The sequence below is a fragment of the Quercus robur genome, chromosome 3 (assembly GCF_932294415.1).
Source record: "Quercus robur chromosome 3, dhQueRobu3.1, whole genome shotgun sequence".
In the NCBI taxonomy this organism is placed as follows: domain Eukaryota; kingdom Viridiplantae; phylum Streptophyta; class Magnoliopsida; order Fagales; family Fagaceae; genus Quercus; species Quercus robur.
This window is the reverse complement of record NC_065536.1, coordinates 61,119,264-61,135,813: the sequence shown is the minus strand read 5'-3', so window position 1 is coordinate 61,135,813 and position 16,550 is coordinate 61,119,264. Positions and strand designations below refer to the sequence as shown.

The 16,550-nt window shown below is 33.9% G+C and overlaps 1 protein-coding gene and 1 pseudogene across 1 annotated transcript; both read right to left on the bottom strand.

Moving 5' to 3' along the window:
• Nucleotides 1-951: 951 nt before the first annotated feature.
• LOC126719889 (AP2-like ethylene-responsive transcription factor At1g79700) lies at nt 952-3,221 on the bottom strand (annotated as a pseudogene).
• Nucleotides 3,222-13,794: 10,573 nt separating this feature from the next.
• LOC126716437 (pectate lyase-like) lies at nt 13,795-15,940 on the bottom strand. The gene is made up of 4 exons (XM_050417273.1): nt 15,741-15,940; nt 14,953-15,604; nt 14,387-14,629; nt 13,795-14,087 (listed from the first exon to the last, which is right to left on the bottom strand). The coding sequence occupies exons 1-4, from the start codon at nt 15,938-15,940 to the stop codon at nt 13,863-13,865; spliced, it is 1,320 nt and encodes a 439-aa protein (XP_050273230.1). The 3' UTR covers nt 13,795-13,862.
• Nucleotides 15,941-16,550: the final 610 nt, after the last annotated feature.

The following is a 16,550-nucleotide window of genomic DNA, read 5'->3' as shown; positions in this document are numbered from 1 at the left end:
AGTGAAAATTCGAAATTTAGTCTTTTCGATTGTTTGAAACTTTGGCTTGATTGATCGACATGGTAAGAAAATAATCCTAGAGTTTCTGGATGATTCGATCGCTATTTGATTCCTATTCGATTGATCGAAAAGTGCATTCGATCGATCAAAAGGGACTCTCGATTGATCGAAGCTCGAAAAACTGAACTTTCTATAGAATTTTCTGGTGACTGTTCAGAAAGTTTGAAAAGGTTTCAAGTCTTGTGAATAGTTTTATGAAACATCTTAACTTTCCATACATGCCTTTTGATTAAATATAACCCTACGGGTATAAATAGAGACTTATGGACCAAATTGGACGAAATGGATCAAAGTCGACCAAAATGGACGGAAGTGGAAAGAAATGGACCAAATGGACAAAAGAACCGAAGTAGACTGAACTAGACTACAATGCTAATGTAACTCAATTGGAACGTGGCAATAATAAATGCTATGTTTTAGCTTTTAGATATTTTATAGATGTGAGAACTTTCTAAAAGTCCATAATAATTTTCATAATCAATATATCTTGGTGAAAATAGTCAAAATACTTTCCGGATATCTTTTCTCGCAGCAAACAGTGTGTATATAGCTTAGTTTATAAATTACGTTTAGTTATTTTCTTTGGTATGATTTTTAAAAGGCCTCATTTTTCATTCAGTATTGTTAAATGAAATACAACCTTTTTCTTTTATCTCACCAAAATAAGCTTGGTCTTACATGTCCCTGGTGGCTGCATGTTTCAATGGTCGATCTTCCATAAGAAAAAAAAGTATACATATATGCTTGAAGTGCCACATGGAAGCCATAGAAGGTTTAAAGAAAAGAGTTCTTCCCATTGTTCCCATTAATTGCTTTATTTCACACTTCAACGCAATCTATGGTACACAACCAAGAAGTACTATGCATATGCTAATTGAAAGTGAAACTTTGTCACTTTGAGTTAAATTTGGTAGACGCTCTTAGTGAATGAAGTTTAAGGTACCGTTCCAGAGGGACAGTCAAATATGTGTTAAAAACTGGCAATGTGATTTCCTCTTCTGATTCCAGACCAGGTAACGTGTTGCCATTGCTTGAACACATGCAGGGGTTATTGACAATTTCATTGCAAAAAATTCCGCCAACCCCATTGTCATTCCTTGCATTGCCTGAACTTTTTGTGTCACTCTCTTCAGTATCTTTGTCATGATCAGTGACAATCAAATTCCTCTCTGTCAGCTCTTTAATAGGAGGATTTAAGGAGAAGGCCAAGTGCAGATGGGGTTGATGACTTGGTGCAAGGACTAATGGAAGTTTCGCTTAGCAAACCTTCTTGTTTCCTTAAGGTCTTCAACCCGTTTACTGCGAAGGGATTGGAGTGAAAGAAGGATTGCTCGGTTGTTTCCTTGTTGGTAATCGGGTTAGACAATACTTGATTTTGGTTCTTGAGAAGCTGCAGATTTGGCTCCTGGTCTTAGCCATTTGATGTATGTGCTTAAATCAAAGTTGGTTACTGGCATTAATGCCTCTATATTCGATTGCTTCAATATCATAAGCATGAGCAGCCTCCTCTTCAAAGCCTACAAAAAGATAAAATGGGCAATTCTTAATAACTTGAACTTCATTGTTAGAGTAGCCAAGTTCCATTTCTATTGCCATTTATTTGTGTTGTGTTAGATTTATGATGTCTAGCTCAAATATAATACTAGAGCGATGTTATGGATACTATAAATTTTATTATGTAAGTCTTATAAACAGAAGTGTCACCAATCACAAACAAATAATTCAGAAAGATTTTATAGCAAAATTGATAAAAATTTCAGCATTTTCCCTAATATTTTAGGCAACACAACTCTATAAGCTAGAGGAGGGGATAAAAAAAAAGAATGTGATGGTGAAACTCACTGTAAGTGCCAAGTTAGAGATATTTGTTTCCAAACACCCTCCCTATCCTTGCTTCCCATCTCCCATTATGATGGTGCCTGCAGTTAGTCCAAATGTTCAACCTTGTTAGCAACATATATATATTTAATGGTATGATGCTCAAATTATTGTTGTGGAAAGTTGAATTACCTTGCAACTCCTCTGTACTTTGATACACCTCTTGAAAAACCGCTGCTTCTCCTATATGAACAAACATCAAAGCCAATTACATTTATAACATTATTGGAAAGCTTGTTAAGCAATTCAAATTTTTGAGGGGATGATGTACCTTCTCAATGAAGCAAGGTATTCTTCTTTTGTCAGTGTTCATTATCGCAATTTCTTTCTCATAATCAGATACCTGCAAGAATATCATACAAAAATACCAGCACTGAGAAAAAAATACATCATTTTACCTTCTTTTTTTTGGAAAAAAAAAATGAAAAAAAAATGGTTCTATAGAAATTCTTACAGGAAAATTTGTAACAGATGATGTTCCCCAATACTTGAGAGCAGCCAAATCATTTGATCTTGCAGCAGATTCTTCTTCATCATAAGCTCCTATATATATATATATATATATATATATATAAGCAATGCCATAGAGGTCAGTAAGTTCCCTCTATATTAAGTTTCTCATAAAGCAAAGATGGTTTCAATTACCAATCAAAGTACTCACCTAGGTACACTGCTCCATTCCAGCAATATTCCAATATGCAAACAGTAAAGAAGACGTAAGTAATCAAGAAGAACACGTATACATGCTGATAAAAGTACATAAAAATGGATGAAAGCAAGTGTTGTAGATATATATGTAATGTACCTTGCTTTCCCTTCTTCCTCTGTGTTGGATTCCATGTCCCTTTATCCCATAAATGAGCTTCAAAACGTCCAGTCCATCTGTGTCTGTGTCATAGGTACATATATTTAGCTTCCATTTTCTACTAAACAAATTCACAATATTAGAGAATACAAGGTACAACAATATGAAACTGTATCTAAGTTTTACTCCACAGAAAAGGACATATTTATGTTAAGAAACAGAGTTCTATATTGAACCTGCTGACTCCACGAAATCTTGAACTTCTCTTCACGCTACCAACAGTAGTGGCTTGGTCTGCCTGTGGTTGCTTCTGTTGTTGGTCACCATCGATACTGCAAGTTATTGCAGGTGCAGAGGAATTATTTCTTCGCCGCCTCTTAACACACGTATTAGCCAATGCTTCTTCACCTTCCATCATATTTATGCGGCGTACTCCTAGGCTCAAATGACCAGATTTCACAGCGGTGTTGATCTCCATTCTGATTGTGTATCTTGGTGGTAAACAATTGCAATCAACTCAACTAGCTTTGTTTGTTGCTTGATACTGAAAAACTAAGTACAAGTCTATTTATATGCGTATACCATAAACAGGGGCGGCTTGATGCATTTGGGGGCTTAAGGCGAAAATTGATCATCTTATTTAGATGCAAAATTACTACTAATTAACATGAATTACATAGAATTTTTTTTTTTTTGAATTTTTAAGACAAAAAAAATTTGACAAAATTTTTCATACATGTTGATGTGGTAGATTGATAGTGGTAAGTAAAACAGTGGTGTTAGTGGTAGATTTAGATGAAAACTAGTAAAAGTTTGCTAATTAAACTCTTATTATTATTCTTTTTTTTTAGAAGTGCAACATTCACAATATTTTTTACAACAAATCCTAGATTTTAAACTGTTTTTTGTTTTTTATTTGAAAATATCACTATAATTATTTTTTTGCCATCAACAATAGGCTGTAATAACTTGCTACTTAGCATTAGTTGTACAAGTGTTGTGAAAAATATTGTGGACGACGTTGCATTTTTCTCTATTTTTTTATTTTTTTTCATCTAATAAAAAAATTTATTTTATTTATTGATTATAAATAATCCTATTGATTAAAATTTAGGGGCCTTTTTTTTACTTGGGGCCTTAGGCGGTTGCATTTTTTGCTCCACCATAGAGCCGGCCCTGACCATAAGTGGTCTCTTATGCTAAATTTTGTTGTTGACACAATGTTTCAAGTGATAAAGACACGGATTACGATCAAAACTATCTCATTTGAGACAAATTTGAAGTGTTTGCAGATTCTACTAGATTACAAAGCAGACACTTACAGTAAAAAAGTTGTGATAAGGGTATCACCAAAATTATCAGGCTTCATTTACAAAGTGTTGAGGTTCAAAATATAGCAAGGAGCCAAGCCCGTAAAAGCAAGGAGGACCCAGCCCATGGAAGTGAGAAAAAGGAAGAAGGTTTCGGCCTTAAGATGGAAAAGGAAAGCTGGGCCTGTAAGAAGAATAAAATAAGCCTTGGGCCCTAGAGAAGGAGGGCTAAGGAAGGTTTGGCCCAATGATGAAAGGAAACCATGACACCTAAGAAAGTCCAACGGGTTAGGTGAGATCTGGGCCAAAGTTGCACAGGATCCACCAGCCTCAAGGAGCAAATCCTCGAGGAAGGTTGGAAAATGCCAACCAAGACATAGACAGGTCAGGATGGCATGCTTATGTAAAAAAGGGGACACGAAGAGCGAAGGAGGTCTTGTTAAGATCAATTGCCTATGACCCAGCAAAGAGTGATGGAGATAGATGGTGGTTTTGGGACCAACACCTATTGAAGGGATCTAGGACCTCAGGGAAGGCAAAGAAGGAGAGCGAAGGAGGAAGGTGGCTAGGAGCCTTTCTGGCTACACTTTTAGCAAGACCTTGGGAAAAGAATAAGAAGCCTTGACTTTGAAGAAGAATTTGGACTTACTTACAAAGGATCTCTCGAAAAAGGAAAGCCAACAGGTGGGCTTTTAGCTGCCAGTCCCCAGGAAAGTGAAATCAAAGAAGAAAGGGGAAAGGACCAACCACCAATATTTTGGGCATCGCATTGGTTCTAGTATCCAGAGCACAAAAAGAATGTATTGTTAACATGGAAAAACCCTAAAAGGGCACTATAAAAGGGGTAGTGCCCCAACTAAGATAGGGGTAAGAAGAAAGAAGTATTCAGCATACAAAAAGAAACAAAAAGAGAGCTGTGAATCTGAGATAAAGTAAAAGTAAGGCATGGCTAGGGATCCTAAAGTGAATGTTTGAGGATACACTTGGATTCAAAGGGATTCAAACTTCACAAGTCTTGAAAGCATAAGGAAAGCTATCTAAGTCTGTGATTTTTAAACTTTTATTGAGCCTTGTGACATATCCCAACAAAAAGAAACTCACTATACCCAGACATTTAATATAATGAAGCATAATACCATTCTATCTAAGGATCTCTGATGTTCTATTTGCTTTCCTTTTATTTTATTTTCCATTCCTTAGTTATTCATTCAACCAATAAATATGTGTGTGTGTGTGTGTGTGTGTGTGTGTGTGTGTGTGTATTTGTGTTGTGGGGTTCTTGTTTTGTGCACAGATTGACTCGTAAAATGGCCCAATAAGGTCGTAGTGAGTCAAGCCCAGTCCAACCAACAATCAAACACCCATCTTTGGAGACCCAGGATCCTTCATCATTATTGGTCCTGGGTATCTTCTAAAACAGGAACCCACACAAAGTAAATTAACCTCTAAAAATTAAGTTATAACTCAGTAACAGCTCAATCTTCATGGTAATAATTATGCTAATTTTGTTTACAATTCTCCTTTTAAACCTCATTAAATTAACTAACATCAATACAATGAATAATTATTTGCTGACACGTTACTCTATACCAATAAAAATAAGTTACTCCATTTAATAAAAGATTGACAAAATTTGGCTACAAAATTAGTTATAGCCTGAAGTTACAACCTTACTCAATAAAATAAATGTTATTACATATTTTGAAAATCTAACCATTAAATTACATGCATGTTCTTTACGCTCTTAATACACATGTCAAATTTTGTATCAATCGAATATTATTTACTATATGATCTATAAGCTTATATTTTATACATAATTTTAAACTACAAAAACTTACAATTTAAATAATTTATTGATGACTAGCAATTAATCTTTTATTTTCTAAAAATTTTGCAAGTATGGAGGATATAAGAAGAAGATATAATCCAAAGGTGGATTTGTCAAAATTCACCTCCAATGAAAAAAATATTTTGGTAAAGCTATAGTCTAAAGCTACAACTAATTTTGTAACTAAATTTTGTCTATAAAAAATTATGGCATAAGTTCAAAAAGTCATGCAAAAAAAATGATTTTTTTATTAAATAATTTTTTAAAATTAATATAGTATACTGCGGGTCTATTTGGATACCGTTTATTACTGAAAACTGAAAACACTATAGCAAAATAATTTGTAAATATGCGAATAGTGCCGTAGGACCCAATTTTAAAGAAAAATTTGCTGAATCCGTACTTCCGGGTCCGATGAACAGTGCACGGGACCCACAGAAAAAACGCAAACGTGCATTTTTTTTCCTTTTCAGTGCAATCCAAACTGACCCTAAAAGTACCTCAAGATTAAAATTTTATGTTTTTTTTCTTTCTTTCTTAAAAATTCAATTCAAGATTATACCAAACCTTTGATGTTTAGGTTTAACTCAAAATGTTAGTGACAAAATTAAGCTGGGATAAAATTTACTGTAAGGTATTTGAAGATTTAACTCACAGCTCAACCGTGCAGGGAAAATCTTCTTACACTATATATGAATCTTGGAAATAAATAAGAACAAAGTCATGGACATAACTTTTCTCACAACTTTTAGAGGTGACAATTAGAGATTAATGTAAAATCACTATTATATAAACTCATCATTAATACCTTTAAAAATGTATCAATTATAACATGTTACCTCTTGGTCAAAATAAAAAACCAATTATAACTTTTCACCTTGATAAGTTGAAAATAAAATTGTGTTACTAAAATTATTTAATTAATTGAAACATGTACTCAATTAAGTTGAGTAAAAATAAATTCTTCCATCTTCTGTTTGCATATATGGAGGAAATACAAATGAAAAATAATATGGACAGGTAATTTTTGGAGTAGTAAGTTACAAGTAATACATGAGACAAATACAGTTTTTTTTTTTTTTTTTTTTTTTAATAATTAAATTGACAACTGGGGTTTGGCTTATCCCAGTCTACAAATCTAGAATGTGAATCTCTGTTAAGGAGCTAGCTGCATCAGGTTGTATAGCTGAGTGTAGTGTATAGGTACATTGGATTAGATCATGACATGTGATTGATTGTATTAAGCATGTGCTGATTGTATGAAGCATGTGCTGATGTTTTGGCAGTTAGTTGGGTAGTTAGGCAGTTAGTTAGTTACTTGGCAGTTAGAGATTGGCATGAGGGTATAAGAGAGGATTGTACGGTGAAGCAGAGCGGTATGTGATTGTAATACAATTTTGTACTTAACCATTTCGAATCTTTTCCCTTTTCTTGTGGAGGCCCGGTTGTCCTTGAAATCAACCAGAAAAATATCTTCAATTGTCCAAAGTCAATTGACAGATTGAAGAGACTTATTAATCTCTTTTGGGTTTTTTTTTTTTTTTTTTTTTTTTTTTTTTTAATTTCTGGGATTAGAGATTCCGGAAAATAAAGATTTATGTGATTAGAGACAAACACAAGTTTTGTCGTTCGCATTAATTTTTGCGACAACATATATGTCGTTTTAGAAGTTTGCTCTTATTAATTCCTAGGATTAGAGGCAATCTCCTAAATTCATTATATTTCTTTCAGGCATACTACAATCAAGAATTATGATAACAATCATTCGTTTGGATTCTATGTTACTAATTACCAAACACAAGAATTAAATTATTCATCTTCGTAAAAATAATATGGGGCGGTAGTTTTTGGAGTACTAAGTTATAAGTAATAAATTAGAAAACTAAGATTTTTCTTTATTATTAAACTAAAGACATTCTACACATTCTAGTAGAATGTCTTTAGTTTTTGTTTTTGTTTTTAATTATGGGATCAGAGATTCTACAAAATAAAGATTTATGTGATTAGAGACAAATACAAGTCTGTCGTTTTGCATTTATGTGACAACGTATATGTCGTTCAAGAACTATATATGCTCTTATTCATAGGATTAATCTTCTTCTACAATTAGAGTTCACACTGGACACCGTTTGCATCTTATAATTATTGGATAAAAATTTGATGCCTTAGTCGGTTGGCAGAGCCAAAAATTTTGAGTTTGGGAGCCGAACTATTGTGTCAAGATAAACTCAAATCACATATATGCACTACCTAAAAAATCCACATAATATATGTGTATGAAAATATAAATGTTAATTTTATTATACTAAAGAAAGTTTATATATATATATATATATATATTATAAACTTTAATATGTATATATATACACATCCAAGACATGATTTTTTTTTTTAAGAGAAACTTATAATCTTCTTAAATTCTAAGGAGTATACAAAAGTTGTATAATTGGTTATACAATATATATACAAATATATAGAACAAAAAAATAAACGAATATAGTATCTTCCATCAAAGTCATGCTCAACAATAATACTTCACCTAATAAACTTCATCAATTATTATTTTTATAGCAAAATTATTCATAATTTTCTTTTTAATATATAAATTGTTTGCAAAACTTCATCCATGTTTGACAAATCAAAATCATAATGTTACAATTAAAGTCTCATATGAACTTTTTTTTTTTAAATTTATAAAGTATACCTATATTTTTTTTTTTAAATTAAAATTTTGGAGGGCCATGGCCCCACAACCATGCATGTGGCTCCGCCATTCTACAATTAAGAATTATAATGACCGTTAAATATTCGTGTTGATTCTACGTTGCTAATTACCAAACACAAGCAGTGCTTGTGCCTAAATTCCTCTTCGTAAAAACAAAACAAAACAAAAAATCATTTTCGGCAATCTCCGAGTACATTGGAATACAAAACTTGGTCACCCCTGAACCATAAGCATTTTAGTATATTACTACCAACTGTACTTCTTGTAACATGTAACTTTCAACACACATATAGAGAATAGAGATACATCATACATGCACATGCATGCGCGCTTACATTTAGAATTGCATGGCTCATTTTGCTTTTAATAGAGAGGAATTAAAAGCAAGCAGAAAATTACCATACAGAAACTTTTTTTTTTTTTTTATCTCTTTTTCTTTTTTAACTACTTTTGCCAATTTGTGATATCCCAAGTACTTTGCTTTCTTTTTCCTCAAACAAGCTATGCACTATATATATGCCCACAACAATTGATTACTACAACATTTCTTTTGCTGATCATTTTCTTTTTCATCCTCTTGTTCTATCCTAGCAATAAAGATGAGGAGGTGAGGTTTTTAATTATGATCTATGAAATATGTTGAGGTAGCAGAAGTTTTGATACCTATTTGTTATGAGTGTACCCAATAATAATAGGTTTATGGAAAAATAGAAATTGAAAAATATATAAGAAACAATCACACAAGCAACACAAAAATTCATGTAGTTCGGTCTTAGGTTTATGTTTACAAGCAACATTGCCAGAGGGTCTCTGTTATGTCCCAGACAAAGTTGGAACAGCCAAACCACGTGGCTGATACAATTGCAGTCACGTAGCTGAAGTTACCAAGTTGCTGAGGATTCAAATATCTGCTATGTTTAAATTCTGTTAGTTCAATTTGATTGCAATAAGAATTCCTATTATTTAGGAGGTTAGGTTGGTTGTGATTAGGTTGGTTCTCTATTATTTAGGAGATTGAGTTGATTATTATTAGGATAGTGTTTAGCCAATTGTTACGGCTATTTAAATTATCTAGTAATCATTCGTGATTGTTATCAGAAGCTGTGTTTAAATACAACAAGGAAAGAAGTAAAAGGCAAGCAAAAATTAATCTTAATTCCCTTCCTTTCTCCCAAGTTCAAGAGGTTGGTTGCCTCATATACAACCAAAATTATCTTTTATAAGTGCTATTTACCCCAGACTTATTAGTCTCACTAAGAAAATAGGAAGATTAATTGTGGCATAAAAATAGTCTCACAAAACCTAAACCCGAAATACATCCAAAGAACTCTCTCTCTCTCTCTCTCTCTCTCCACAACTTACAAATTACAACGGCAAGAGCAATCACATTGGACTCCCTAAAATAGAATTACAATGGCAAGAGCAATCACATTGGACTCCCTAAAATAGGGTAAGACCTTAAATTTAGGGATTAACCCAAAAAAGTCTCACATTAAGGCTCTATTTTGATACCGCTTATTATTGAAAATTAAAAACTGAAAACTGAAAATACTACAGTAAAATAATTTTTAAATGTGTGAATAGTGCCGTGAGACCCAATTGTAGGTCCCGTGAACAGTGCATAGGACCCAGCCAAAAAATGCAAACGCGTTGCTATCCAAACTTACGTTGCTAAAATAGGAAAATACTAAAGTGTTTTTCTATATTTAGGGAAGCACTGTTCATTCTCCAAACTATTATTCTATTATTTTTGTATCTTGGTAACTTAAAAAAAAAAATTATTGTTTTGAAATGTGAGAGAAATAATAAAAAAGAATAAATAAATAATATTTTAATGAAAAAAAAGTATAATTAGAGAATCTAAGCATCCACAGCAGTAGAGTTAAAAATTTAGCAATTTAGCTCCACTAAAAGTTACTTTATCTATTTTACCTACATACATGCTAAAGCAGTGAATCTATTTTAGCTTTGAACACAATAAAATAATACAAACATCACAATAAAATAATCTATCTCACTACAATAAAAACACCACAAACCGATCCACCAACATGGCCAACCAAGAACAACCGCCCACAACCACCCAACAACAACTAGCAAGCCAAGAACAACCACCCACAACCATTGCCAAAAATCCAAATTAGCCAAAAATTACCACACAAATCACCACCATCAACATAATTCCCAAGCCACCACCACCATCAGAAACCCAACCCACTCCACTGCCCATCAAAACCCACTGCAAAACACACTGAAATCCACCGAAACCCATTGTGAAACAAACTGAAACCCACTGCAAAACCCAACCCAACCCACTGCCACCAGCCACCACTACCCACACCCACTGCCACAACCACCAATACCCATTGCCAAACCCACCGATAGCCAACCCACAAACCCAAAATCAAATCACAAACTCAAACCCACTTTGAAATCAAACACAAATCCAAACTAAAATCCCTTCTTTTCACGAAACCTAGAGAAACCCTTGAAATCCAGCCACAGCCACGAAATCCAACCACGAAATCCGCGACGCTCTTGAGTTCGATGAAGGCGGTGCCGGTGGAGCTTGGATCGACGATGAAGCTTAGGTCGGCAATGGAGCTTCGGTCGGCAATGGAGCTTGGATCGGCAGTGAGATGGAGGACTAGGCTTGTCAGCGTTGGGTGAGCGGTGAGATGGAGGACTGGGCGAGATGAGTCGGCAGCGTGGGACGGCAACGTGGGCAATGACAATGAAGATCGATGATGATGAAGATCCAGAATAGATCGGCAAAGCAGAGAGTAGATGAGGGAGAGAAAAAAAATGAGAGAGAGAGAGAGAGAGAGAGAGAGAGAGAATATTTTTTTAATGGAAGAGGAGAGAGAAATTCAATAAATTTTTTTTTTTTTTAGCTCACATGAACAATGCACATCTATCTATAGATGTGCACTGTAGCAATGGAGCCAAAAATTATAGATTTAGCTCCACTGCTGTGAGTATGATTTTGGGGTTTAAGAAGCTAAAATATAGCAATATAGCACCATTGCTGTGAGTGCTCTAATGCAGGTGTTTTAAAAAGTGATTGGCTAATATAGAAATCATAAGTTCTTATACTAAAGTAATTAAGGAGAACATTTTAAGAAGACCAATGTGAATACCTAAATATATATAATGGTTATTTATAGAGCTTTCCTTACCGCAGTTCAAGTCCCTAAGAATGAATAAAAATCCTTAAGCGGCTAGGCTTCTGCACTTTTCAATTTTAGAGTAGGGTAGAGCACTCATATGCTAGTGCAATTCGATCATTTGGTGGGTTTTAATTGGCAAATTTTAGCTGGAAATTTTGAGTTCTTAGTCAAAATAGATTTGAGTTACAATACTATAGTCCATTTTTGGATGACACTATAGCTTAATCATTCGTTTTCCGGTAGGACGTGTAGGTGTTGGTATTGACAATATTGTGGATCTACAGCCAGCAATAAAGTTCGGCTATTTCACATCGAGGAATTTTTGCGGTAATTTATTTTAATTGGGAAAAGTCAGTGAAGTATGGGATTTTTGCTGTGATTTTTTAAGTGATTTTGTATTCTTTTTGCAGTGATGGAGAAAGAACAATATGAGATTTGGATTGAAGATGAGATTTTTTTTGCAATGAACATGGGTTTCTTTGGGTTAAGGACTTGAGAGAAATGAAATGAAATGATGATTAAGAAATGGTATTTTTCTATAGATTGGAGAAAGAAAATAGACAATGAGATGTGGAGTATATTTAAAAGTACCACAATACATAAAAATTGACCAATAATGTTATAGTTTAACTAGTTGGTATCTCCTAGTACTTTTAATGGAAATATCTATGGTTCAAATTTCTCATCTCCGTTATAAATATCGAATTACCAAAAAAATTAAATAAATAAAAAAGTAATTTCTTAAGCTAAAATTAGTTTTAAAAGAATGTGAATGCTTCTAGCTTGCTATGTGCCCATCACTAAATATTAAGTTTGGTAGGGGTAGAACATCCATGGCCATGATTTTTTGTGTCACAAAATTTGTGCACTTGATGCACCTCTTTGAAGCCACAGATCAACATTTTCTAGAATTAGAGTTTACCCTTGATTCTTGGATAGAATTTGATAAAAATTTATTATCCCTCCTTTTGTTTGTCAAGGAACTCAAGGCAAAAGAGTTTATGAGCTCCTACAAACAGAATTGCCTATGAAATTATTCCCTTATACTATTATTATTCTTTCTCTTTTGTCTTCCAGAAGCAGTACTGTAACATATAAGTTAGACAACTAGAGGCATTCTCCACAGAGAGAGAGAGAGAGAGAGAGAGAGAGAGAAAAAAGCTACTTAACATAAACTTTTCACTGACTTCTATAATTTTCTAATTACCAAAACACAATTACACAAGTACTTATCACTAACTTCCTCTTCGTAAATAAATAAATAAAAATTTAAAAAAAAAACAAAAAATAAATAAATAAATAAAACATTTTTTGGCACTCTCTTGTACATTAAAGTACAAATATTAGGTCACTAACCCCTGAATTCCTAAACATTTGGTATATTACCAACATGTACTTGTGATATGTAATTTTCTACATACATATATCATATGGATACAATCACATGCATGAAGACTTGTATATACTCCCTCCGTCCCATTTTGTTTGTCCTGTTTGAAAAGTCAAACTTTTTAAGGGAACATCATTTATTGTCTTGTCTACCTTTTAAAAATATATAAGTTTCCCAAACTACCCTTAAATAAATTTATCAAAAAATTGAATTAATAAATTAATAGGGATATAATTGGAACATTAGTAAATTAATGACTTTTATTTTTAGAAATAGGAAAATATTTTGGGACATCTCAAAATGGAATAGAGGACAAACAAAGTGGGACGGAGGGAGTAATTAGAATATGGCCTTTTTCTGCTTTGGATAATGAAGAATTAAAAGCATTCAGAAAATTACAGAAACATTTTCTTTCTTTCTTTTTTTTAAACCATTTTGCTCCATCTTTGTGATTTCCCAAAGTACTTTCCTGTGCTTTAATTAATTTCCTTCCTCCTTAATTAAACAAACCAAACACAAATTTTTATATATATATATGGATAGAATGTATACAAAGTCCATGAAAATTAATTACTACAACAGCAAAACTCTTTTGCTGGTTTTTCTTTCTGAACCTCTTGTTCTATCCTAACCTTAAAAAACACAAGGTGGTGAATCTTTTGCTTAGAACTATGAAATGAAACTGGAAAAGGCTTAACAAGGTATGCCCTTTCTGCATCTTACTGTGCCTGAGAAGCGAGTGAGTCTTCTCACATATGTGCCAGGTTTACTCTTGATCAATTGCTTCTTTGAGAAACCATGAGTTTTAAGTGGAGCCCCAGATTGAACGAAGAATGCACCATTCATCATCAGATCACCCTGTGATCTCCATCTCCAATTCTGCCAGACACCCTGTTCTGCATAGTCCCTCTTGGTCACCTTCACCAATGTCAAATTAAGATGAACAATTTGTTAGAATTTAGTCACTGTGATACAACGTAGCAACAAGCTACTTAAACAAGAACAGTAACACTAAGGACACAACAATTTTTATAATTTTTTTCACAACTGTTAATGTGATAAATTGTAATCGATCATTTCTATATGTCATCTCAACAGTTGTTAAATACATAGAAACTGTGTTACATGTTGTATTTGCATACATGACAAAAACAAAAACAAAATAAATCTAGTGACAAATCATCAATCATAAATCATTTTGAGAGAGGCATGCATACCTCTTTAGCAGCCAGGTTTGGAGGAGCGATGAATCGATTACCCTGACTGATAATAGTAGGACTGCTGCTACCACCAATGGCATACATGAGCCAGTGAGTGTAATCATTGTTAACCACATGGACGAATCCCCATCGGCACCTTGGCATCCGCTGCACCAATCCCCGGCCGAAATGGTTGAAGGCAACTGTAATTTGCATTATCTTGTCGCCAGAGAAGCTATCGCTTGCTCCAAACAACATCACCTGAATCAACCCCATCAAACTCTCAATTATGTTCTCCATTCTTCACTTGAAAATTGGATTAATATTTTACAATCTATTTCTTCTATATTACATAATACATTTGGACGTAGTTAACTTTTTTTTTTCTTAGGTTAAGTCATAATAGAGACTGAACTTTCACATATTAAGAGATGTGCTAGTACCTTCGTATTAATTTATGAATTATTTATGAACAAACATAATAATAAATGTGATTAATGCCACTTTAAGAATATAATAAATAAATGCTAGAATTACCTTCTTCTTTTTTTATGATTGACAACAAATAGAGATGAAAATGTTACCTCATTGTGGTGGGTGAAATGGCAATTGGAGATGGTAATAGCAGTTGAACCCATGATGGCATCAATGAGACCATCTTGGCAATTAGACATGGAAACATGGTCGATCCAGATTTTGGATGAGCCAAAGATAGAGATACCATCACCATCACTAGGGGTCCTAAAACCAACGTGGTCAATACTATCCCTAATAGTTCCACCACTTCCAGCAACAATGTTATGGATATGGATGTTATGGATGATCACATTCTTGACAAATTGGAGAGTAATGCCAGCACCATAAGCAATACGAACATTAGCTCCCCTACCATCAATGGTTTTGTGTCCAGTCATGATTAGCTCCTGATTAAGCCTAATGACCATGCTGCGTGCAAACACAATCCAGAGGGGCTTCTTTTGAATCACAGCATGTCTGAGAGTCCCAGGTTTGGGATTGACCATGTCACCGTCTGAGGAATCTGTGACCACATAGTACTTTCCCTTTTTTCCACCAATAGTCTTGTGGCCAAAGCCAAGGACACATTTAGTTAGCCTCTTGCGGTGATTGTACCATTCGGGGTCGCACCTCCAGCATCGATCAATAGGATTGGTGGCCACGCATGGGCCTTTATACTTTTTCAATTGTCTTCTTGTGCTGTTAGCGCCATCCAAAGCCCTATACATGCCAAATTTTAAATGAAAAGAATATTGGAGTCAAAACATGCCAATTCAACAGTTCTAAAAGAAATTGTAGATTTTTTTTTTTTCGTGTTGCTTTTACTTTATTATACTAATGATAATTTTTAACCTACTTGTTGACATGAGAGTTGAAGCTATTTGTGACTTCCTCAGGATCAGGATTATAGGCTTCATGGTTGTCTTTTTCGGCTTGGGCAGCTCTTTGCTTCCAGTAATCATCGTATTCAGCAATGTTGGCATGAAGGGTTGGGATGATTACAACAAATGATACAAAAAAGAAGAGAAGAAAGCAATTTTTGTTAACTTCTGCCATTGCTACTGTATGCATGTAAAACTTTAACGTAACTCTTTGTTTTTTCTTCGAAATTTTTATGAAAAAATTAATTGGTCAGGTCTTGGTTTTTCCCTGCAAAACCTTTTTCAATGGGACCTAAACCTAAGCCAATATGTCCAAGAAAAGCAGACAAGATGGTATTGAACCCTGAATGTAGAGGGTTCTCTTTGAGTGCTTGGAAGAATCCAATATTTAAGAAAGTGTTTGTTTATATATAACAGACATAATTCTAAAACAGGAGGACAATATATAAGTTTTGTGAAGGTGAGAGAGGCATTAGGCGGTAAGAGTGGAGAACCACTTCAATCTAACTGTGTATAGTCTAAAAAAACTTGGTATTTTGAATTCATTCTTCTATGTTTAGCCACACAATCTAACGCTATTGGCTGGTTGTCATAACTACAAGTAAATGGATGAGCTTGCGGCACTTTCACTTGTTTAACTTCTAAGTTATGCTAGAGATACAAACTGTCAATGTGGTAAGTGATTATTAGTAAATGAAAAAATGATGTTAATAATAGGCCTAGATAAAAACCAATGAGAAGTTGGATACATCAACAATTTGTAAAAATATTCTAAAATAGCTTTT